Source organism: Pleurodeles waltl, chromosome 6 (assembly GCF_031143425.1).
Source record: "Pleurodeles waltl isolate 20211129_DDA chromosome 6, aPleWal1.hap1.20221129, whole genome shotgun sequence".
NCBI lineage: Eukaryota > Metazoa > Chordata > Amphibia > Caudata > Salamandridae > Pleurodeles > Pleurodeles waltl.
Window position 1 is genome coordinate 603,818,964 of NC_090445.1, and position 26,020 is coordinate 603,844,983.

General features: G+C 43.7%; 1 protein-coding gene across 1 annotated transcript in view; it reads right to left on the reverse strand.

The window, feature by feature from the left end:
• The window catches only part of LOC138302000 (protein FAM107B-like), a 106,620-nt gene extending 90,283 nt beyond the window's left edge, over positions 1-16,337 (reverse strand). The window contains exon 1 of the mRNA XM_069242428.1: positions 15,514-16,337. Within this exon, the coding sequence (XP_069098529.1) occupies positions 15,514-15,654 (141 nt within the window). The 5' untranslated portion in view covers positions 15,655-16,337. The remainder of the gene's footprint in view (positions 1-15,513) is intronic.
• Between the last annotated feature and the right edge of the window lie 9,683 nt (positions 16,338-26,020).

Genomic DNA, 26,020 nt, shown 5'->3' on the forward strand with positions numbered 1-26,020 from the left:
GGAAACCATAGAGGCGAAGGACATGCTCCATTTTGTCTTCAGATTTGTGGAAGGGCTGAGGCCAGAGATAAGTCAGATGATAAAGTCGCATTTGATTTGTTGGCAGTCTAAACCGATTGACGAAGTCTTGACTTATGCGAAATACTGTAGCGACGAAATTGAGGTAAAACAGAAAAGGTTGAAGGAGAAGGTGATGATGATGCAGCTCAAGGCAGCTCAAACAGGTTTGCAAGGTCTGCAGGGTCTGCAAGGCTTGCAAGGGATGCAAGGGTTCCAACAGCAGGTACCACAGCCGCAGTTACAATTGCAGGGAAACATGGCGTTTCAGCCACAGGCCAGAGGCAGAGGCAGAGGAGGTTTTGTGAATAATGGTCCGGATTTGAACACTGTTGTGACGGGTGTGCAGGCAATGAAGAAGGTGATGCCATGTCACGTGTGCGGAATCGTCGGTCATTGGAAACGCGAGTGCCCGATGGTGGTGCAGGAAGGTGCAGGTGTAGGTGCAGGTGTAAGTGCAGGTGTAGGTGCAGGTGTAGGTGCAGGTGTTGGTCAGCAAAACAATGATGTCAATGCATTTCAGACAATGAGGGGACCGAAAATGAGAGGTCCGAACCCAAATTTTCAGACAATAAATCAATTGCAGGGATTGCAACCTATGCAGCCGCAGCAGGTGCAGATGCCTCGTATGCAGATGACGCAGATGCAGCCAATGCAACAGCAGTTACCTATGGTACCTAATCAGCAAATGCAAATACCTTTGGCACCAATGAGTCAGCAGCAAGTGATGGTTCCTCCGCAGGTAACAGGTCAGGTAATGAGTACAAATGGCACCGTACAACAGTTCCCATTTGTAGGAGGCTGGACTGGCTAGTAGTGAGTACCAAGGGGTACTTGCACCTTGCACCAGGCCCAGTTATCCCTTATTAGTGTATAGGGTGTCTAGCAGCTTAGGCTGATAGATAATGGTAGCTTAGCAGAGCAGCTTAGGCTGAACTAGGAGACGTGTGAAGCTACTACAGTACCACTTAGTGTCATATGCACAATATCATAAGAAAACACAATACACAGTTATACTAAAAATAAAGGTACTTTATTTTTATGACAATATGCCAAAGTATCTTAGAGTGTACCCTCAGTGAGAGGATAGGAAATATACACAAGATATATATACACAATAGCAAAAATATGCAGTTTAGTCTTAGAAAACAGTGCAAACAATGTATAGTTACAATAGGATGCAATGGGGAAACATAGGGATAGGGGCAACACAAACCATATACTCCAGAAGTGGAATGCGAACCACGAATGGACCCCAAACCTATGTGACCTTGTAGAGGGTCGCTGGGACTATTAGAAAATAGTGAGAGTTAGAAAAATAACCCTCCCCAAGACCCTGAAAAGTGAGTGCAAAGTGCACTAAAGTTCCCCTAAGGACAAAATAGTCGTGTTAGAGGGAGAATGCAAGGAAAACACAAATCAGCAATGCAACAACGATGGATTCCTGTCTGAAGGTACCTGTGGAACAAGGGGACCAAGTCCAAAAGTCACAAGCAGCTCGGAGATGGGCAGATGCCCAAGAAATGCCAGCGGTTGGTGCAAAGAAGCTCTTACTAGGCTGAAGAACTGTGAATACTGCAGGAACGACAAGGGTTAGAGACTTCCCCTTTGGAGGACGGATCCCCCACGCCTTGGAGAGTCGTGCAGAAGTGTTTTCCCGCCGGATGGACGCCAACAAGCCTTGCTACATGCAAATCGTGCGTTTGGCGTTTTTGGACGCTGCTGGGGCCCAGGAGGGACCAGAAGGTCGCAAATTGGACCTGCAGAGAGAGGGGACGTCGAGCAAGACAAAGAGCCCTCACAGAAGCAGGTAGCACCCGGAGAAGTGCCAGAAACAGGCACTACGAGGATGCGTGAAACGGTGCTCGCCGAAGTTGCACAAAGGAGTCCCACGTCGCCGGAGACCAACTTAGAAAGTCGTGCAATGCAGGTTAGAGTGCCGTGGACCCAGGCTTGGCTGTGCACAAAGGATTTCCGCCGGAAGTGCACAGGGGCCGGAGTAGCTTGCAAAGTCGCGGTTCCCAGCAATGCAGCCCAGCGAGGTGAGGCAAGGACTTACCTCCACCAAACTTGGGCTGAAGAGTCACTGGACTGTGGGGGTCACTTGGACGGTGTCGCTGGATTCGAGGGACCTCGCTCGTCGTGCTGAGAGGAGACCCAAGGGACCGGTAATGCATCTTTTTGGTGCCTGCGGTTGCAGGGGGAAGATTCCGTCGACCCACGGGAGATTTCTTCGGAGCTTCTGGTGCAGAGAGGAGGCAGACTACCCCCACAGCATGCACAAGCAGGAAAACAGTCGAGAAGGCGGCAGGATCAGCGTTACAGAGTTGCAGTAGTCGTCTTTGCTACTATGTTGCAGGTTTGCAGGCTTCCAGCGCGGTCAGCGGTCGATTCCTTATCAGAAGGTGAAGAGGGAGATGCAGAGGAACTCGGCTGAGCTCATGCATTCGTTATCTGAAGTTTCCCCAGAGACAGAGACCCTAAATAGCCAGAAAAGAGGGTATGGCTACCTAGGAGAGAGGAAAGGCTACTAACACCTGAAGGAGCCTATCACAAGGAGTCTCTGACGTCACCTGGTGGCACTGGCCACTCAGAGCAGTCCAGTGTGCCAGCAGCACCTCTGTTTCCAAGATGGCAGAGGTCTGGAGCACACTGGAGGAGCTCTGGACACCTCCCAGGGGAGGTGCAGGTCAGGGGGGTGGTCACTCCCCTTTCCTTTGTCCAGTTTCGCGCCAGAGCAGGGGCTAAGGGGTCCCTGAACCGGTGTAGACTGGCTTATGCAGAATTGGGCACCTCTGTGCCCAACAAAGCATTTCCAGAGGCTGGGGGAGGCTACTCCTCCCCTGCCTTCACACCATTTTCCAAAGGGAGAGGGTGTCACACCCTCTCTCAGAGGAAGTTCTTTGTTCTGTCATCCTGGGCCAGGCCTGGCTGGACCCCAGGAGGGCAGATGCCTGTCTGAGGGGTTGGCAGCAGCAGCAGCTGCAGTGAAACCCCAGGAAGGGCAGTTTGGCAGTACCAGGGTCTGTGCTACAGACCACTGGGATCATGGAATTGTACCAACAATGCCAGGATGGCATAGAGGGGGCAATTCCATGATCATAGACATGTTACATGGCCATATTCGGAGTTACCATGGTGAAGCTACATATAGGTAGTGACCTATATGTAGTGCACGCGTGTAATGGTGTCCCCGCACTCACAAAGTTCAGGGAATTGGCTCTGAACAATGTGGGGGCACCTTGGCTAGTGCCAGGGTGCCCTCACACTAAGTAACTTTGCACCTAACCTTTACCAGGTAAAGGTTAGACATATAGGTGACTTATAAGTTACTTAAGTGCAGTGTAAAATGGCTGTGAAATAACGTGGACGTTATTTCACTCAGGCTGCAGTGGCAGGCCTATGTAAGAATTGTCAGAGCTCCCTATGGGTGGCAAAAGAAATGCTGCAGCCCATAGGGATCTCCTGGAACCCCAATACCCTGGGTACCTTAGTACCATATACTAGGGAATTATAAGGGTGTTCCAGTAAGCCAATGTAAATTGGTAAAATTGGTCACTAGCCTGTTAGTGACAATTTAAAAGTAATGAGAGAGCATAACCACTGAGGTTCTGGTTAGCAGAGCCTCAGTGAGACAGTTAGGCACCACACAGGGAACATATACATGCACACCTATGAGCACTGGGGCCCTGTGTGACAGGGTCCCAGTGACACATACATATAGGCCACAAACCTATGAGCACTGGGGTCCTGACCAGCAGGATCCCAGTGACACATAACAACCATACTGAAAACATAGTGTTTTCACTATGAGCACTGAGGCCTGGCTATCAGGATCCCAGTGAGACAGTGAAAACAGTGACAAAACCCTGACATACACTCACAAACAGGCCAAAAGTGGGGGTAACAAGGCTAGAAAGAGGCTACCTTCTCACACCATTACACAGTGAGAGTGGAATAAACAACGTATGGGAGAGTGAAAGTTCAGGAGAAGAAGGAGACTGTGTGCTTGCGGCATCCTTGGAAGTCGATCAAAGGGGTCCGTACGTAGAGGGAAGAGTAATGGGTCATCGTGTCTCATTCTTGGTTGACACGGGAGCCACACGTTCAACAGTTAAGAGCAGTGAAGTTCCAAATTTGCCTCTCTCTGGGAGGACAGTTCAAGTGGTGGGAGTAGCAAACAGACACCTGACGAACCCAATTACAGATCCGGTTCCAGTCAGCATCGGTAATTATCAAGGGGTACATCAGTTTGTGGTGTGTGACTCAAGCCCGATAGCCCTGTTAGGAAGAGACCTATTGTGTAAATTGGGTTGTTCAATAATGTGTTCAAACGAAGGAATAACAATAGAGACGAGCAATGATGGGGAAGACGAGGACAGTGTAGAGGGGGATGAGATAGAAACAGTCGACGAAGAGTATCCTCTGATTTGTCTCTTCCCGATGATAACTGAAGAAGATATCCCAGCCGGACTACGGGAAACAGTCGGAAAGGAAGTGTGGGACATGACAGGGAAAGAGGTGGGATTGATGAAAGGAGTGGAACCAGTAAAAGTGATGGTAAAGCCCAATGCAATCTTTCCCCAGACCCCACAATACCACATGCCACAAGATACTCTCATGAAAGTTGCCCAACTCATTGACGAATTTGTAAAGCAGGGAGTACTGAAAGAAGTGTTAAGCAGCCCATGCAATTCACCGATAATGGGACTAATAAAGCCAAGTGGGAAAGTCCGACTCGTGCAGGATTTGAGGAAAATAAATGACATCATAATAAAGTGCTGCCCAGTAGTACCGAATCCGGCTGTGATAATGTTTCAAGTTCCTTGCGATGCTGAATGGTTCTCAGTCATCGATTTGTCACAGGCATTCTTTTCTGTGCCTCTTCATGAGGACAGTCAATTCCTCTTTTGTTTCAAATTCCTAGACAGAGTGTACAGTTGGTGTCGAATTCCTCAAGGGTTTTCTGAGTCACCGTCAATCTTCAATCAGATTCTAAAGAAAGATCTGGAAGCATTAGAACTGCCATTCGAGTCAACTCTAGTACAGTACATTGATGACTTACTGGTCGCATCAAAGACAGAAAGTGGCTGCACAGCCGATACCATTGCTCTGTTGAATCATTTGGGAAGGAATGTACATAAAGTGTCCCCTTCCAAATTACAGTTCTGTCAGAAGAAAGTGAAATACTTGGGTCACCAAATAGAGAAAGGGTCACGGAAAATAATGAAGGAAAGAATTACAAGTATACTCCAAATGAGTCCACCAAAGACAAGGAAGGAGGTGAGGAAGTTTTTGGGAATGGTGGGCTATTGTCGCCAGTGGATTCCCAACTTTTCGTCTCTAGCGAAGCCCCTACTGAAATTGACCCAGAAGGATGCCTTGGGTGAAATTGAGCTGAAAGGAGACGAGATGGATGCTTTTGTTGAACTAAAGGAATGCATGTGCAGGGCTCCAGCTTTAGGTATGCCTGATTACACGAAGCCTTTCACATTGTTTTGCTATGAACATGATGCATGTTCTTTGTCTGTCTTGACTCAAGCCCATGGTGGCGTGAACAGACCAGTAGCGTATTTTTCAGCTACTTTGGATCCGGTTGCAGCAGCACTCCCAGGGTGTTTGCGCGCCGTAGGAGCAGTTGGTATCAGCCTCACTCAGAGTGAAGGAATAGTGATGGGACACCCAGTAACAGTCATGGTCCCTCACTCAGTTGAAATACTTTTGACCCGCTCCCGAACGCAGCACATGACAGGAGCAAGACTCACAAGGTATGAAACGATAATTCTGGGCTCACCGAAGGTGCAGCTGAAAAGGTGCACTACGTTGAATCCAGCTACCTTGCTTCCTGGAGAAAATGCTGAAATAGAGAACGCTGAAGACGTCGAGCATGACTGCCTTCAGGTGACTGAATTTTGCACAAAACCTCGACCGGACATCAAGGATACCAAGCTTGATGAAAATGACCAAATCCTTTTTGTTGATGGTTCATGTCTAAGAGATGGGATGGGAATTTTGAAAGCAGGATATGCTGTGTGTACTGTGACAGGGGTCTTGGAAGCGGGATGGCTTCAAGGAGTCTATTCTGCACAAGTAGCAGAACTTGTAGCCCTCACAAGAGCATGTCAACTGTCTGCTTTGATGAAAGTCACCATTTACACTGATAGTCAATACGGGTTTGGGATTGTGCATGACTTTGGACAATTATGGTCGCAGAGAGGTTTCCTGACTTCTTCAGGATCCCCAGTAAAGAACGGGGAGAGAATAAGGGAATTGTTACATGCCATTCAAGTGCCAGCTGAAGTTGCAGTGGTAAAGTGCAGTGCTCACACGAAAGGACAGGACTATGTGTCTCTGGGAAATGCATATGCAGATCAAGTCGCAAGATTTTGTGCTTTGAACTGTATATTACTAAGGGATGATTGGAATACAATAAGTGAACCAGAACTCGAACCAGCTGAAGCATTTGCCTTGAAGGTTGTAGATACAATAGAGGAACTGAAAGCACTACAGAATAATGTCAGGGAGGATGAAAGAGATTCCTGGATCAAATCACAATGCATAAAGAGACAAGATGAGTTATGGGTTTCACATGAGGGAAAATTTGTTTTGCCAAATAGTCTCTTATCACAGCTTGCGCGGTTCTATCATGGGCAAGCTCACCTAGGGAGAGATGCCATGATAAGATTGTTCAAAACTGATTGGTTTAACCCCAGATTTCGCCAAGCTGCGGAAGCAGTTTGCCATCGATGTGTCACTTGCCAGCAGATGAACCCAGGAAAGGGAACAGTTGTGAGCGCGAGTCACATTGGTAGGGCAAGCGGTCCTTTTAGCCGAATGCAGATGGACTTCATTGAGATGCCTGTGCATGGGGGTCTGAAATATGTGTTGGTGATTGTGTGCATTTTTAGTCACTGGATTGAGGCATACCCCACACGTAGAAACGACAGCCTTACAGTTGCCAAGCTATTGTTGAGGGAGTTGATACCACGTTTCGGATTCCCGATCTCTTTAGAATCAGATAGGGGAAGTCACTTCAATAACGAGGTGATGAAGTTACTTTGCGAAGCACTGAACATTGAGCAAAAGCTGCACTGTAGCTATCGCCCTGAAGCATCAGGACTGGTGGAGCAGATGAATGGTACGCTGAAGTCGAGAATGGCAAAAATATGTGCATCGACAAATTTGAAATGGCCTGACGCATTGCCCTTAGTGCTAATGTCAATGAGAAACACTCCTGATAGGAAAACTGGATTGTCTCCGCATGAAATACTCATGGGCAGAGCTATGAGACTTCCTGCAGTTCCCGCAAACATGCTTTTGAATATTACAGATGATATGGTGTTAGACTACTGCAAAGGACTGGCTGACGTGGTTCGCTCTTTCTCTCACCAGGTGGAAGCGACCACCTTGCCACCGATCCAAGGTCCAGGACACGCACTGAAAGCAGGTGACTGGGTCGTGGTAAAGAAGCACGTGAGAAAGTCGTGTCTGGAACCCCGTTGGAAAGGCCCTTTTCAAGTGATCCTGACGACAACTACCGCTGTGAAGTGTGCGGGGGTTCCCAACTGGATTCACGCCAGTCACACAAAGAAGGTGTTGTGTCCCACAGATGAGGAAGTTGAAGCGCTGAAAGTACCAGTGCCTGATAAAGCAGTGCCGAGTGCTGATACGGAACAAAAGCGAACTGAAAGCGAACAGGCAGAAGCAGGAGAAAAGGAAATATTCTCCAACAACGAAGACGCCAACTCGCTTGGGGGAGACCAAGGAGAAAGTTCAGACAGCGACGAAGAAGCTGCAGATGACAAAGAGCCTGAAGCAGCTGAGGGTAGCAAAAAGCCTGAAGCAGCTGAAGGTGACAAGGAGCCTGAAGCAGCTGAAAGTGATAAAGAGCCTGACGAAGGTAACGGTGACGAAGGGCTCGACAAAGGTGAAAAGGCAGGAGAGCCTGATCAGAGGAGGGCTTTCCCAGAAGCAGACGATACCGAGAAAGAAAAGGAGAACGTGATCGATTCCCCGGAAGAAGGGGATAAGGCAGATCGGAACGAAGGAGTTCAAGCTTCCACAGAAAAGATCGCAGGTCCATCAAATGGACATGGTGCAAAGAGAAGACTAAGTATCTCACCAATAAAAGAAAAGGGTAAAGAAAGTTTGAACGAAGGAGGAAGGCCGAAAGTGAAGGAGAAAAGAAAAGAAGTGACTGTTGTGGATCAATCGTCAAGTGAAGAAAAGGACTTGACAAAAGAGGAAAATGCCAGTGAAGCAGAGTCGAAAAGAGAAGCAAAATTGAAAAGAAAAAGGATACCGAATAGGAGGTATTCCGGTCCTGAATGGGCCTATGCAGTCAATGATGATTGGACTGATGAGTTTGTATCTCTAAGCATCGAGAACGAAGAAGAAGAAGAGATACCAATAGAAAAGAAAAGTTTCATAGACTCTGTTGATTGAAAGAGTAGTAAATGATATTGCTTGCTACAATATAACGTGAAAGAAACAACCAGCTGAGACATTGTTAAACCGGATGAGACATTTGCTAAACTGATAAAGACTGAGTTATTGCCGAATTGAGACAAATGCTGCTAACCGATAAGTGACTGGCCTTTTGAAGAAGACGGTGTGAACATTGTGCTCGTTCAGCTTTGTAACTGAATTGCTAAATAGTTTCATTTATAAGTGCTTCTAGCTCTCTGATTCTATACAGATCATGACGCAAAATAATAGAAAGAGATATTGTAAATATATGTGTATAGGCTTGGTAATTACATGTGTAATAATAATAATGGCAATTGTGTTTGGAATGCATGGAAAGGGTGAGAATGAGACTATTGCTGCTTCTACTATTGCTCCTGTTACTGCCACTGAACTAACCCCGCTGAAAAGACTAGCACTGGATGAGAGACTCTTGCACGATAAGAAAGAGCTTTCGTATAACGTTTTCTATCGCTTGTTAACGGAATATGTTGAGACTATGGATGCGAAGGATTGTTATGTGTGTACCCAGATACCGACATCAGTCAAGGAAGGGGTAACTTATCACCACATGCCTCTTACATATGGGATTACGTGTAGTATAGTAATGTCTAGGTTTTATGGTCAAACTAACATACAGTATTTTTACTCGAATTATGATGTTACCTTTGCTTATGTTCCTATAATAGCGCAGCTAAGCGAGATCGCAAAATATTGGGATTATAAAATTATGGGGCAATTTTTCGAGCCAATGCAACCTTTTGAAACGGCTCATGCTCATAGGGAAAATCTTACTTGTTCAGTCTCTGCTGTAGAAATAAGCTTTTTAGATCGCACAGATGATAGAAGGGCTCAAATGAAAGCGAAATTAGAAAAGGAGTTATATAAGAGGACTTCAGTAGATAATTATGATTTTGCTGCTATAAAGACACAAGGGAAAATAGCTTTAGATGCTTGGCATGTAGGAAAGTTTTGTATATATCGAGGAGAATCTTATTATGACAATATTTTTGTAGGAGCGAGTGAATGCAAACATACGTTTATTTTTAAGGCCAAATGGACATTCATGATGGACGGACTTGACCCTGTCATTCCAGGTGTATATTACATTTGTGGGCATAATGCCTATTATCGTCTTCCAAAGGGATGGTGGGGGAGATGTTATTTGGGTATAGTGTTTCCAAAGGTTTATCAACTGGATGACGTATTGATGATTCAAAAGACATCTGGATCTCATAGTATCCAGAAAAGAGAGACCGCAGCTGCTGTGGTAGGTGATATATTTGGATCCATGATTCCTTCATTGGGAGTTGTGCTGAATTCCATCAAGATACGAAAGTTGTCTACTATAGTGGATAACATGTTGACAAAGTTTTCAGGTGCTATAATCCTGATAGATGCTGAGCTTGCAGCGGAAAGAGCTATGACTCTTCAAAATAGGCTTGCTTTAGACATTCTTTTAGCAAAGGATGGAGGCGTTTGCAAAATGATTGGTGCACGTCACTGTTGCACCTATATACCGGACAATAGTGTGAAGATTAAAACTATGCTTGCTAATCTAACAAAAGAAAGTGCAGATCTGAAGGAATTGAAAGAACCAGGAGTGTGGGAGAAGGTTGGAAAGGGAATAGCTTCAGTGGGTCATTGGCTTGGGGGAATTTGGAATGGAATACTATTGAAAATAATAGAAGGAATATTAATAGTAATAATTTGTGTATTTGGAATTTGGGGAATAAAAAGGGGAATAATAATGATTATGGAAAGAATTAAAAGAAGAAAAGAAGAGAAAATAATGAAAAGAATGGCAGAAGAATACAAAGCGCAAACTAGGGGAACTAAAAGGAAGAGGGAACTGACAGAATTTTAATGGAATAAAATTTGTGGGCATGATTTGTGTGATGACTAGTAGTCATCAGAGGAGGGATTGATGAAGCAGAAAATGAAGGTTTTGACTTATTAACGCTTAAACGTAGTGCTGGAATAATCATGTGTGACATTAACCGAACTAATAAAGATTGTACGGGGACAAAATGTGCCCTCAGAGTAGTTTGCCATCATTTATACGCGTGCTTTATATAACGTGGTGAATTAGAATTGCACTAATCCGACATAATCATAAACGTGTGCTACGATTTGCTTGTTTGAAATGTTTTAGCTTAGCATCACTTTAGCGGAGGCTTTGGCCTAGTTGCCTGGTCTCACGGTTTAGATGCTCGTATTTTTCCACTGTGCTAATAAACGTGTATTTTCGCTTGAAGCTGTACTTTTCCACAGGAACTGTTCACATGCTTATCTTAAAGTTAGTGCCAGCCTGGCATATTTTCTCTTTAATTCAAGGTCGACTTGCAGGTGCGGACAATGGAGGCTCTGAGAGTAAGCTAATTGGGAAACAATGTTGCAACTTGCGTACCCATCTCCAAGGATAATGTATGCTTAAGTAAAGGCTTGAAAACTGTCGTTTTTGATTGGTCAAATTGAAGCTAACCTATGAACCCTCCAATGGAGACCCTACTGGACTTGAACTGTTGTCTATAAAACCCAGGTGCACGAGAAGAAAAGAGATCATTACGGCCATTACCCGGACACTACGCCATTTTGACTTTGTAGCTATTATGGCCCACTTTGCTGCGACGCCATTTCGAAAGAGACTTTGATTCTTTCTCTAATCGAGAGAAAGAGACTTTAAATGATTCTTGCCCTAGAGACTGTAACTTTGATTTGATCCCTTGCATGAAGTAATAGTTTTACCTTGCCGCCGTGAGGCAATTGCCCCGTTCACCCTTGCCCCTTTGCCCAGTCCTATGCCGATCGAAACGGTACCCATGATGACCGAAGAACGGTACCTGTGAGACGAAGACTTCCTTGTATGCTGATCGTAATTGGTAAATATGAAAGGAAATTGTAAAATTGCATTGTGTTTCTTTTAGGTAACCAACTGCTGATTTTTGGTAAGACCCCTAGTTAGGAATTTTTCTAAATTAATGTTGCTAAATTGTTTTTGCATGAAGTCCCACATGCCGATGCTAATTTGAGGTTAGATGAGGATTCCATGTGTCGCACGATGCAATTGGAGATCTTGTTATGCTGACTAAATGTATGCCATTAGTTCATTACAGATTATCGTATTAGTGCTTTGCATTGCCATTATCGAATGCCTTGTGATTCAAATGCTACATAGATTACACTTGTTTCGACGTTATGGACAGCTATTAATGTTCATATATGTTTATCATTTGGTGTTGAGAAACATTTACATTGTGCGACTAAGAGTACAGAGAGTTCCCACTAAGTCAAAAGATTCATTGGCCTAAAGAGCGTCCAAAACAGGTAAAATTATTAGTACGGACCGCTCTATCATCAGCAATCTTGACGGGTCACCTCCTGGTGGACAGTAAGCCGGTCGATGACCACCCTGTAGTTTGCAAACTCATGAATGGTGTCAGAATGTCCAATCCTCCCCAACCTCAATATTCTTATTGTGGGATGTGAATGTGTGAATATTGTCCTTAACTTCCTGAAATGTTAGCCTGACAATAAATATCTGTCCAGCAACCAGCTATCATGTCTGGCATTTTTCTCTTTGCAGCACACATAGAAAAAGCAAAAAACCAGGAGGAATAAAAGTATTCCTACTCGTTGCGCCTTGCTAACGCCACCCCTGGGGTGGATTTAGATTTTAGTGCTGCCTCAGGTTTATGAAAACTCGTAAATCTAAGGCTGCGACAAAATGCAATGGGTGTTGCTGTGGCACACCCACAGCAACACCCATTGCACACCCCTTCCACGTAAAGGGCTGCATGTGATGGGGCCGCATTTACAAGGTGGTGTTAAACCACAAAAAGTGGCTTAACGTCACCTTGTAAATACGGCGCAGGGCACAGCGCCACCGGAGCATCACTAAAAGTGAGCTAGAATTTTATTTATTAATGGCCCAATGTTCAGAGGAGAGCAGGTGAGCATTAGATTGCAGGATTTCTGTGGGACATGCAATTGAGCATGAGCGATTCACTGGTTAGACTGGTTGGGTGACGTTTATGCGTCATGACGTTTTACAATCTTGTGTAAGTATCACAAGACTCAGCAGCCGTTTTGGATAGGGGAGTCAGTGTATCAATGCAAATAAGGGGGAAAGGTGACAAGTTTATACAGCTGTCAAAAACAGCTAAACGAAAAGTGTTATTTGCCAATCAACTTCTGTTGGTTAAGAAAACAGAACACGCCTTGCGAGAGAAATAATATTTTGCGTTATAGAAGGTGGAGCATGTACATCACGTACACTGGTAATGTGGTACTAGATAAGTTCAAAGGCATTAGGTAAAATGAGGAGTGAGAATGCCTCGCATAAAAAACGTTCATCACTTTCAGAGGTGGAGAGAAATGTAAGGAACATTAAAGATGAAAATTGATAAAGCTAAGGCTTTGAATGTATTAAATAAGCAGGAAATGGTATAGTATATTCAGAGAAGAGGGTCACTGCACAATTGCATGAAACAGTGTCCTTAGCAGCACGCATAGAAAATGTGTCCTTCATGGCACAGGAGTTTACACGGCATCCTGAGAAAGAGGAGAATTTCTAATTAGAGAGGCCGATCTAGAAGGTTATAAATGGATACTAGATGTATATGAGAAAGGTTATGAATCAAGACAATAGTTCTTTTGGTAGGTATTTTAATAAATGCCACTGGACAAAAAATGGTAAAAGAAAACTTACAGTTGGTGAAGATGACGTGGAAACAAGGCTTTTAAAGCCAATGAAATGTGGATAAAATAAAAATGGTGCTTAGAAAGGATTTGGATGTTTTAAGATTCAGTTGTGCTCAATTATGCACCATTCCTCTCTTACACATGTTGAGTGTAGCTAACCGTCGCTGGGACTCTCTTGGGATTTCATGTCAACCATTCCATGATTCAATGTCAGCCTCAGAGGTCAAGTCTCCACTTACTCTCCTTTGCCACCTCCAAGGTCTGGCAACGCAACCACCTAAGCTGCATTCAGGGCCTCCGTGTCGCCAACACTGAAGCCCCACCCAGCCAATACACTGCCGTCATTCAGGCTGAGGCACAAGTTTCTTTCCCTTATTATGGCCAGAGGTAGAGCCTCATTGCAGCTCCAAGCTGAGGCGGCTATCTCAGAAAACGTCCCCAATTCCCCTTCTACCAAAGGAGCCTATGAGCCTATTTGAAAGACCAGAGCCTTTCTTATCATGAAAAACCATCTTAACAACGTGTACTAGGGTTAAACAGTTAGCTACGTTTCATGTATGCTCCACATGCCTTGGTCGGCATTACTTTGAACGAGTTATGGAGCTTTGAACTAGTTACGGAGCTTTCTACTTGGTTATCGCCCAGTCATGGATCATGGTTGATGGTTGATGGTGATCCTGAATCTTGGAGGGTCTGGGCAGCAGCTGGTAAGGTAAGCATGACACCCGCAGCACATGCAAAGGGCACCTTTTGTCCCGAGAGATTATGTGGCACGAAAAGGATTTCTCTGGTAATCTGCACAGGATTCCCTCTGAAGCCACGTCCGGTGTCACTGCAGGAAGGCTGTCAGTCACTTGCTCGAGACTATTTATAGATGGCTATTAAAGAGAGTGGGGCTGGATACAACCCAGTGTTATAAAGGAAACACCACTTATAATGAGAGGGAAGTCGGAAGGATGCCGTTGCATCAGAAGTGAAAATCTCAGGATAATTAAGCTGACAAATATATATAATATTGGATATAAAAAGGGTAAAGGTAAGGGTAAGAGAAAGGGTTAAAAGTAAATTAAATACACTGGTTCGCTATAAAAATATAAAGCTGGTCAGAGAGGGTAGGTTACAGGGTTCCTCTGAATTAAAGTATAAAAAAAGAAAAGGAACAGTTAATTAACATGAAGAGAGACGGATACATGCAGTAATGCGTTCAGCTAAATGTAAAAGGAAGAGGGAAGAAAAAGACAGGAATTTTATAAAAAAGAAAAAACACAGGAATTCCGAAAGTAATTTTGGCAATTCCCCACAAATTACTAGAAAGTTACAAAAACAACAATTAAAAACAAATTACTCTGACATTGATAACTCGGAGATTAATCACCTGAAATGAATCTTGAAACGAAACAGAAATTAAAAAAAAAATGTGATCGGCATTTTCTGAATAACTCAAGGAAGAGGAGTAACACCACTGCCCAGCACTGTCAAGCAACTCTGGATGATGGCAGTGGATGCTCCTTCTTTAGAGCCCTATCAACTCACGCCATAATGTCCCTCCTGGTCACCAGAAGAACTCCAGACCCACTCACGCCACATTGTCACTCCAAGTCATGAGAAGAACTCCAGACCCACTCACGCCCCATTGTCACTCCAGGTCACCAGAAGAACTCCAGACCCACTCACGCCACATTGTCACTCCAAGTCACGAGAAGAACTCCAGACCCACTCACGCCACATTATCACTCCAAGTCACAAGAAGAACTCCAGACCCACTCACGCCACATTGTCACTCCAAGTCACCAGAAGAACTCCAGACCCACTCATGCCACATTGTCACTCCAGGTCACCAGAAGAACTCCAGACCCACTCACGCCACATTGTCACTCCAAGTCACAAGAAGAACTCCAGACCCACTCACGCCACATTGTCACTCCAAGTCAAGAGAAGAACTCCAGACCCACTCACGCCCCATTGTCACTCCAGGTCACCAGAAGAACTCCAGGCTGCCACATTTCCGTCCAAGTGCAATAATTCTGATGCAGTGGAAAGGCAAGTGGCGTGCAATACACAAAACGCAACCATGTCAGCATTTCGCCACGACGCTGCACCCGCGTAGTGCAAGGATAGGCCACATTCGAGACACCTGGCTTGTTTTGCACACTGTCAACTCACTCATGGAACCAAGCGGGCACCCCAACGTCCAACTGGCAGGCTTCTGACTCAGTGATGACCAGGCTCTCGCAAACCATGTTACAGGAGCCTACCCCAAAGGCTAGCCCGCTGGGCAGGACCTACCTTCTTGTTATGAGAATGGAATCCTCCCATCCTGCTCTGGGCTACCACCTCCTGCCCTCCAAGGGAGGCACACGGGTGACGGCTGCTGAGGGCTGGCGCGCGGGCACAGCCACAGACGGGCACAGGGGCTCTGATGGGCATTCGCTAAATGTGGGATGTAAGGTGGTGGGGAAGACTGGGGAACTGAGACAAGAGCAGGCGCGTAGTAGATAAATAAGTGAGTGCAGGAGGGGGAAGGAGGTGGCAGCGGGAGAGGGTATACAAGCCGAGGACAGAGAGGGAATATTGGACGGGTGAGAGAAATGATGAAGATGGCGGGGGGGACGGAACAGACAAAAGTGGCAACGGATAAAAGGAAATGTCATGGAATGCGGGAGTAGAAAGAAAATATATATCGAGTCAAGTCCCACAACGTAAAAGACAAGAGAAGGCTAAACCATGATGAATAAGAAAAGGGTTGACGGCAGGTGAAATGAAGCATAAAAGAGTTCGGAAGACAGACTACAAAAGGAGTAGTGAGAACGAGATGGAGGGAGAGAGGCAGAAACGGGACGGTGAAAAACAAAGGAAGAGGACAGAGGAACCAAAGACAGTCAGAGAGAAAAAAGTAGAGGATTAGGAAGAAGGAGGGGCCACCTTGGCAAATAGGATCAAAGCGAGAGAGAATCAGAAAGAGCTGAAGATGTGGCCAAGCAATGAGGACAACAAAGGACACGAGAAGGAGGCGCGAGTGAGGTACACAGAAACAACATAACACTCTTCTTCGGCAGGGCCACTCATTGTTTCCTTATCTCCTGGGAAACGGCTCTACACGGGAAGCAGACTTTCCATGCCCATTCGCCTCGCAGCACTATGCAGATTTGCCAGCTCTTTCTGCAATTAGCGGTGTCTGCAATAATCCCCCAATCTCAAACCTGAATCTTAATCCAGGCCAAATCTGACAGCTGGCACGTGACCTGCTCACCGTCTACCAAGGGCAGACACGGGCCCGTAGCTGCATGGTTTGACTGCCAGATAATGAATGATCTGCCGCAAAGCATGCTGGTGTTTACAGTCCCAATAGGCAGTTGACATCACAGCTCCGTTGTCTCCAGTGACCCAGCCTTTTATTTTAAAGTGGTGTGATTTCAGCTGTTGTATTAAAAAGGAAATTCCCACTTGGAAATCCCTATTTTACCTTTTTTGCATCTTCTTCCAAAGTGGTGTTTCATAATACCGCTGAGGGAGTTCTTGTGCGTTCAAACTAAAATGTGCATTAATATTAGTCACCCTGCGCTTGATTCACATGTGCATACTAACATGGAGCTATTGCGACTGAAACGAAAATCAATACCATGTGTTGAAGTGTGTTTTCCTGATTTAGGCCTTGACGGCCATCTTGTTCAAAATGGATGCTGTAATGAATGATATTCACTCTGTGTTTTTATTTCTCGCCTGACAATACCTACAGCAAGATGTGGATCATTAATTTCGGAATGGCGCTGTTCTCGAAGAACCTCCTAAAGGAAACCCCTTTCCTACATTATGCATGTTCTTTCTGCTCACACGCTGTTTTGTATTCATTGACAATGATTCACTGTTTTTTTATACAAGTAGTCTGTTCTAACACCTTCAGAGGATTTTACGTCCGAAGGGGCAAATCAGTATTCAGGAGCGGATCAACGCTAAGGTGATAGTGTAATGTGATGTTCTAAAATGTGAAAATGTGATTTGTCAGAGGAATGATCATACCATGCCGACTTTGCAGTTTCTGCAATTTCTATGCAAGAAAACTATTTAAATTCTTGAATTTTGGAGTGAATCAGAGACCTTTCCTGAGCCCTTAGGAATACTGTACTTTTGTTTTGCCGATTTTGCCGCATACTCGAGACTCAGCATTTACTTGATTTTGATCATTATTATATTATTATGCATTTCATGGCCTATAAGGCAAATGCTTTCTATGTAATTTAATGTGTTTACTGCTACCTCTGCAATGTACTATTTCCTGGATTGTGCCTTTACATTTTGTAATAAACCTTCTTGGTTTTCTAATTTCAATCTCAAACTCTCCTCTCCAGTCAGTCCTTTCTTACTGACTGTATCTGAACTGCTGTTTTGAATCTTGTTTCTAGAAACACATTGCCTCATAGACTTTGAGGTTAACACCGCCCCAATCCACCTGTTGTTTGGGCCCATTTTTGTAATGCATATTTATTATGGTACTGGACGCCCACATCATGATTCTCCTACTGAGGGCATAACAGCCAAATGTGCACTCTACTTGCCCTACACATGATGCATACTTATTAAGCTTCCTGCTAGGACTAGAGTGCTAAAATGACAAACAAAATTCTCCTTTATATATCATCCATACATAGTATGGACATGCAGCATAGTGCTGATTTCACTCCTCTGTTAGGATCACTCGTCAGTGGATGTGGATAACAGCACCACCCCTACCTATCAGAACAACGAAACATACAAAAGGGAAGTGGGAGAAATAAAAATGACATTCCAGTCTCCTCTCATGCCCCTTCAAACCGCACATGTATACAACAACGACTAAGCATGTGCTCCGTTTGGGAGCACTCTAATGCTGTTGGCCTGAAGGCAACTGTTTCCACATAGTTGCTTTTGAACGTGCTACTGTTTAGATAATCTGCATGATAGTGGCGTCCAGACTGTGGGTCAGGGACAGTGTTGACCTCAAGAACTATGTGGCAATATGTTTTTGAAAACAAAATTCCAAACAGTAATTCAAAATACAGTGAATCAGAAAGGATTGATTCAAAAAGGGAGTTTAAGGTCAGAATTTTAAAAAACAAAGGTTTATAAATTTTAAAATGCAATGCAGAAAAATGAAGAAATGCAAATCAACAGCAGCCTCATTGAATCAGTAAATTACATACAAGTAAATTGTCATGAAGGCTATCAGTTACAGAAATAATGTAATAATAACAAAAATTGAAAAATAGTCTAAGGGGGTAATTACAACCCTGGCAGTCTTAAAACTGCCAGGGCCATGGTGGCGTTCAGACCGCCGCCAATGTGGCAGTTCAACCGCCACATTACGACAGTGGTGGTAGCGCAACGGTCGGACCGCCAGCACCGCCAGATTATGAGTCTTCATCGGTCTGGCGGTCCTAATTCACCAGGGCAGGGCTGCCCTGGGTATTACGTGTCCTTTCTCCGCCAGTGATTTCATGGCAGTAGCACTGCCATGAAAAGGCTGGAAAAGATGGGGTTCAGGGGGCCCCAGGGGAGTGGAGATGGGGTTCAAGGGGCCCCAGGGGGGACCCTGCACTGTCCATGCACATCCTACGCACTACAGCATTGCCGCTGGCTCTATTATGTAGGCTGTTTCCTGCTGGGCCAGCGGGCAAAAACACTGTTCCCACCCGCTGACCCAGAGGGGAACTCGTAATGGGGCCTGCGGGAAGGCGGTCACACTGGCGGCAAACTGCCCGTCAGGACTTTGGCGGACGGGCTTTTCCATCTGCCAAAGTCATAATGACCCCCTAAGTCTCAAATGGGCAGCAAATCACTAGATAATTGGGCAGAATCCCTAGTAGAAGCCCAAAAGTCTCTGGCTCATCCTCAATTTCAAGACCTTATATAGCCAGTTTCACCATAGAAATTACTCAAACTGCAATGTCAGGATGGTCCAAGTATCTATTCATTGACAAATCACTGTACAGTGCTTTAAAACAACATATAGTCCTACCATGTTAACACTATCCCACTACACGAATATCGATTCAGTCCTTCTGACCTCATGTCATCTGCAGGTGTTAGAAAACTGGTTATGGAAACCACAGATAAGTCTCTTGAATGAATGCAACACAGGGTGCTAGCAGCAAGAGCCTAGAAAAGTAACAAACAGCTTCTGCTGGAGCATACATTTTAGCAATGCTTCTAGTGCACGAGAAGTCAGCATTTGATGGCATTTATATTCACGTTTAAAAGCCTAACCTAGAGAGAAAGCTGCACTGACACATATTTTAAAAGTGTTCACATTTATATTTCATGGCAGACATTGTGCTTACCAGAATTGACAAAGTGCTAACATGATTTAAATAATGTTGAAATATATTTTAATCATTAGAATAAACTATTATTATTAGAAATGATTGTGATTTATAATGGTTTATGATTAATTAGTATAAAGTTATGTGTGTGCAGAAAAATAAATGCACATTTCTGTCATACTTAATGAGGCGCCTTAACAAAGATTGTAATTATTAATGAAATGCTTTTATTTCTTGCATTAGTTTAACTAGGCCTGAAGTCTTCATATTTGCAGCAGCATAAAATGTCAAATCATTTCTTTTCCGGTAACATTATTTTTTCCATTAGGTTGTTTCACATGATTAGTAAAGAGTCCTATTGTATTATGTCTAAGTTTTACACTGGATTGTTCCTGAATGTTGCAACACTGGAACATGATAAACTGTAAAACTGTAAACTTTGCACTTGTATAGCACACTACTCACCCGTTAGGGTCTCAAGGCGCTGTACTCATACCGCTATAGAACCCCTCCTGGCTTTTCCCTGTGAGGTGCCCACTCCTGGGCACCTCCAGGGTGAAGCCAGGCATCCAAGCGCTGATGGGGCCCCTGTGGAGATTAAGCAAGCTATTGCCCAGAGTTGCAGAGTGGGACCCATTAATTAGATTAGGCACAGAGGCAAGAATTATCTGGTCCAAGGGAATTGAGCCCAAGACCTGCCGAAGCGGGACTTGAACACTGGTTTTGAGCCAGATCTCTGCTTCAGGGTCTGCCGCTCTAACCATTGTGCCACACTTCTCCACTGATGACTGAAAGGAGAGTAGTAGTATTGTTTAATTGAACTGTTCCCATGAGAAAGGAGAAAACTGTCTTGTGCCATGGGAAGGAACATGGATTCCAACAAGTGATGTACAAATTGTTAAACTATAGTCACACGGAAAGGAGAGATGACTTCACACCAACTCTGGGAAAGTATCCTGATGTTTCAAATTCAACTCATGCCTTAATTTTTACTGGACCGTGCTCCTGGACTCATTGAATGGAGCAATCAAGCTGAACTGAGTAATTCTAAGTAAGAGAAGGACTTGTAAGTTTCACTGACAGTCCCCTCTTGAATCTTGTTCAGTTAACTTGTCCCCTTGGACGTTCCTTGATTTCTATGTGGAGCCTGTGTTCTGCACTTTCCCCTTGATTGTGCTTCTAATGGACTTTGCTGATGATGTACATGCTTTGCTGATGAAACTGAATTGAATGGTGATCCTTGAAAATATATTCTATTGTGAATGGTTTTTCCCCAATCTGCTTTCCTGAGTAGAGTTAGCATGCTGACACCTGCCACTTTTGTTTTAGTTAGTTTAATGTAGCCCGAGAAACATGTTTTCCAAATTATTTTTGTCTTTTCTTTTTGTCTTTTGCCCACATGGGTAGCCCGCTCCCACACATGCTTCTCCTAATTTGGTTAGTAGTAGAGAGCACCTATGTCCCAACCCCTGAATTCTGAATCTGTGCAATTGATTTATTTAATGTATTTACAGTCCAAGCTGAAACATGTCTCTGTCTCACAAGTGATTGCTTTATTAATATGCATTGTTCTTCTTGAATATTTAATGGTGTTGATGTTCAGTAGATTAAACTCGTTTCAAAGATTGGTCAGCCTATGACATTCATTTATCTTTGAAATTTGATTTTGCACACAATTTAAGTGACTTTGGCTTTGTGGTTATAAAATAAAGCTTTGAAACTTTCATTGATTGGAGTGTTCTTCTGTGGCCACATGGGTCATGGTGTTTAAATTGTTGTTTGGGTTGAATTGATTGTAAGTGGTAACCACACTCTTCACTGTCCCAAAAGATCCATCGACTTGACGGGAGAAGGAAAGGAAGCTTTTTTCTAAACCTGCCCAGGCTTAGAAAAAACACGTTAGCACTTCATCCGTAGTTTCTTTTTAAACAGCAAATCCTAACCAACAAACAGTGCACATTTCGCTGTGTGCGATAATAAACAAGAAATGTAAACACACAATGAACATTCTAAAATGGCATCCATATTTTAAAGATGGAGTTGAGGCCTAGTTTAGTCTAAACCAGAAAAACACATAAAAAAAGTCATACCAATTTAGTTTCAATTGCAATAGCTTCATGTTAGTGTATACATATAGTTCAAATGTAGAATAGTTACTACACGTCCAAGCAGCCCCATGCCAGGTTTGTAACTTCAACAAAAGTCTGCCCTCTGATGATTACTTCATCACAAAACCCAAACTATTCATTATACAGCATGCATTACTCTGTCTTTTGCACCTGGATTTTATCCCCTCACTCGATCACATCACGCTTTCTTTTATTATTCAACATCTCCAGTGCCTTCTTCCAAAACTCACAATTATGTCCAACATTTGAAAAAATATTTCAAATAATTTAAACAGAATAAATATAACAGTTGCACAAATTAACACAATAATTATAGGGATTAGAATAATACTCAGCATGCTCCCCCCAAGTTATCAAAACATTCACCAGCCCTTCAAAATCCCTTTCAACCCTAACTAAACCAGGAACCAACTGATTTCCAGATACCACACTCTTCAAAAGAGTTTGCTTCACAAGAAATATTAGTCACATTGATTATAAAAGACTTATTAAGTTTGCTGTTATCTGGGATTAAAGTACAACATTCTTGTACCCTCAAAACACAACAGACTCAGCACTCCTTTGCTAAAGTAAGACAGTTCTGCATAATCATAGCACACATAGCCATTAGCTCTTGGTTATTTGTAGTTAGTGATCAAGCTGTGTTCGAAGCAAGGTGATCTACAAGTGTGGGTAATCTTCTCATATTAACACCATTAACTGCCACACCAACAGATGGAATCATAACACCCAACACATCCAGCACAAACTGCTAAAATCCAAACTTCACTCTTTTCAAGCCAACAGCATCTTTTACCATCTTTTATTTCATTCACGCTTCACTCTGTTCAAGCCATTAGCATTTTTATTTCATTCACCAACTTCTGGTTCTTCACTTGTGATTATTGCTGATTCTCCACTAACAGCTTGTCTTGTGCTTTGGTCAACATCAGTAACTTGTCTCACTTTCAATGATTTTCCTTTCGGGGTTCGTGAGACTCAAAGTTTCAGCTGCACTTTTTCACAAACTGGCATTACAGCCTTAATTTCTTCTTGTTGTGTGTGCTTTGCAGTAATTCTTGATTTTCAAGTTGTTCACTTTATATTTGGTGACTTCCATCTTCACCAGGACCTCCTTCTCTCCCCTCCGGTTTCACGCAGCAAACTCAAGTGTGACATTCTGAATCAGTGGCTGTTGTCACCTCTTCTTCATTTTCAGTCTTCACTTTCTTCGTGAGAGCTGCATGGATCTACTGTGAGATTCCAGCGCACTTCATAGTAGTGTTAGTCATAAGTATCACTTGATATGACCACTTCCACTGTTGTTCTAAGAAGTTCCTGTGAACATATTTCTTTATCACCACCTAGTATCTCATTGCTACAAGTGCTGCTGATGGAATACACGGAAACTGCATAGCCCTGCTCATAAGGATTTCATGAGAAGAGAGACCAGTATTTTTGTTTGGAGTACTTCTAATGGTCATTAGAACAAGAGGAAGAGGTCAGGGCCACTTCAAAGTCATTGAGCACACGCTTTTGTGAGCTTAGACTTAATCGTGGCATTCCATCTTTAATTGAAGCAGAACTTTTGCTCAAGTTTGTAAAGCTGTACATAATAGTTTCAAGACCTCATTTTTTAAAGGGACTTCCTCTGTCTGTCTCAATAGACGCAGCCATGCCAAATCATGGCATTAATTCTCTTAACAAAACTTTGGCTACAATCATTCTGTTGCTGCCCCTGATTGGGTAGGCTTTAACTAATTTAGAAAACAAGCAGACTATCACCAGAACATATCTCAGCCCACTACAAAGAGGCATTTCTATGACGTCTGCTTGAAATCCAGTGGATGGTTCTTCATATTTGCCTATGTGACGCATAGTAATCAGTGTACACAATTCATGATTAGTTCTCTGACAAGTAATATATCTCTGATATAGATCTTCTGCTACACTTCTGAATTTCATAGTGACACTATTTTTAAAGATCCTGATCATACAAGCCAGTCAGCTTCAGAATTTGTGGGTGAACATGCAACTTAAGAGAAGTATTCAGAAAGGCTGGATTCACAGAGTGTGTCCATCATCAACACATTCAAGTTATCTGACACAAAAGAAAGATTTGAGTAGGTAAAGACCTGAACAGCACGATTTGCCTTAAGCTTCAGTGTACAAGCGAGAGTACTTACAATTATTTGAAAGATAATTATTAAAAGTAAACCTTAATTGGCACCTCTTTAATGTTGTGAAGGTAGAGTGGCGAAGGGAATTTTGTTCCCTTAGAATTGTGCTGAAAATCCTTTCTGTAAAAAAAGCTTAAGGAATTGTTCGACGGCCTGATAGCTAACTTTATTTTAAAAACCTGCTTGCTTTCCTTCTGTTGGTCTTTCAGCTTGATACTGCCCACTTAGGGGGCACATTTACAACACTTACTGAAGAGTAACCCAAGATATTCATAACTATTTTCCAATTCAACACAGTACTTATATTCTGCTGATGGTTGTAGGTGTTGGGCGCCTGCAGTTATTTTTGTGCCCAGGACTTATTTTTCATTATCAGACTTTGACCGAGAGCAAGAGAGCAAGCCAGAAAAGGAAGTAAAAACGAGGAAGATGAAAACAGTCACAAAAGAGAGAAATTATTGATGAATAACAACCTGTGAGAGTGAGATAACATTACAGGAAGTATACTGTGGTAAAAGGAAGAATCATGGGGTGAAATCATAATTAGTCATGCCAGCATTTGGCAGTGCTGATGAGAGACTCCTAAGAAAAACTTTGGACCATTGCACTTTTTATTTTTTTACAAATGATGCTCTGGTCTGCCCAATGACACTTTTAGTGTCCATAAGAAACTTGTGGTACCCCTCCCCAAAATATAATATGCCACATTCTGACAGATTTAGGGTTAACATTTTTTAGTAAAGTAAACACATTTTGATTCCATGTTGCCTGTATGTCCCTTGGAGTTTGTTTCATCCACAAGTAGGAATGGCAGATATGGCCCTAGTCCTGACGTTCTCTGGCAAAAATCCACCAAATCATGATTAAATAGCTTGGGGACTAATTTGAACCATTGCTAACACCTAAAGATTTCATTGTTGTGTTTCCCCATCAACCTAGTCAGCCCAGTCAGATTATTCAATGACATATTTATTTCAAGATATTCTAGGGTCGACCAGAGCAGTGCCTTCTCTACTGACTTGGCTTGTACAAGGCAATGTAAGGCCATCTACAGGTACCCTTAGCTTGTCCAGACCATCTTTTCTATAAGCACGTTTTCTATAAGCACATTCACCCATACTAAGCTGTTCCCCAAATTATGCCAGTCTTAAAGAATAAAAACTTCCCTGCTATTCAGCCCTGAATCGTAACAAGAATCTGTTTGGCAGAAATGTTGCCACTGCCAAAAGATCGTACCTTGGTTAGCCATGTCCCTTTTGGAATGTGGCTGGAGTGCACATCCTGTATCCTCACGTCAAGGTCAGTTCGGTCTCTTCGTTCTTCTTCGTGTTTCCTGTCGGGCTAGACTCTGGGATCCTGATAGTGTTTCCTGGTGGATTGGGCTCTAGATTCCAGAAGGTGTGCTCTTCTCCCGCAGTCTCTGGCATCTTCTCACTTCCATGTTCCCTGCCTCTCTGTCCTCCTCCTGGTCCTACCTACTTTTCTGCTGATCTGACATGCAGGTTGCGTGCCTGGGATTTCATACCTTCCTGCGCTCTCTATGCCGTGCCCCAGGGGTACGAGGGAGGGTGGTCCAGTGCCGGGACACCTATTCCCGCAATACTGGGCGTGTCACAGTGGCTCGAACCTACATGTGGCCAATCGGGCCATGTGGAAGCCGGAACCCGGGAAAGAAAATCCGCTACGACGTAGCATTGTCCAGGTAGTGGAGAGTCTGAAAAGAAAAAGATTGCAGTGCCAAGAACCAACGTAACATCCGAGGATTAGTGTCCCTATGTCTGGTAAGCCAGGTCAAAGGGGCATGATCAGTCAGCAAAGTAAAGGGACAACCAAGGAGATAGTACTGGAAGGACTCAATGGCACATTCTATCACCAGGCATTCCTGTTCGATTGTGAGATAGTTAACTTCCTGGGGAAACAGTTTGCGGCTGATATAAACCACAGGTTGCAGCTGTCCCAAACGAATCCGGCTGAGACAGCACAGCACCCAGACCCAGTTTGGAAGGATCAGTTTGAAGCACAAAAGGTTTGGAAAAGTCTGGACATTGCAATACAAGGTCTGAACACAGTGCAATCTTCAGCCAATCAGAACTAGCATGATGTTGAGGTTTTAAGATGGTTATTTTGTTTGGATGTCTGTTTTTTAAGAGATCAGTCAAAGGAGCGGCCTGTTCAGAAAAACGTGGTATGAAACATCTATAATAACCGA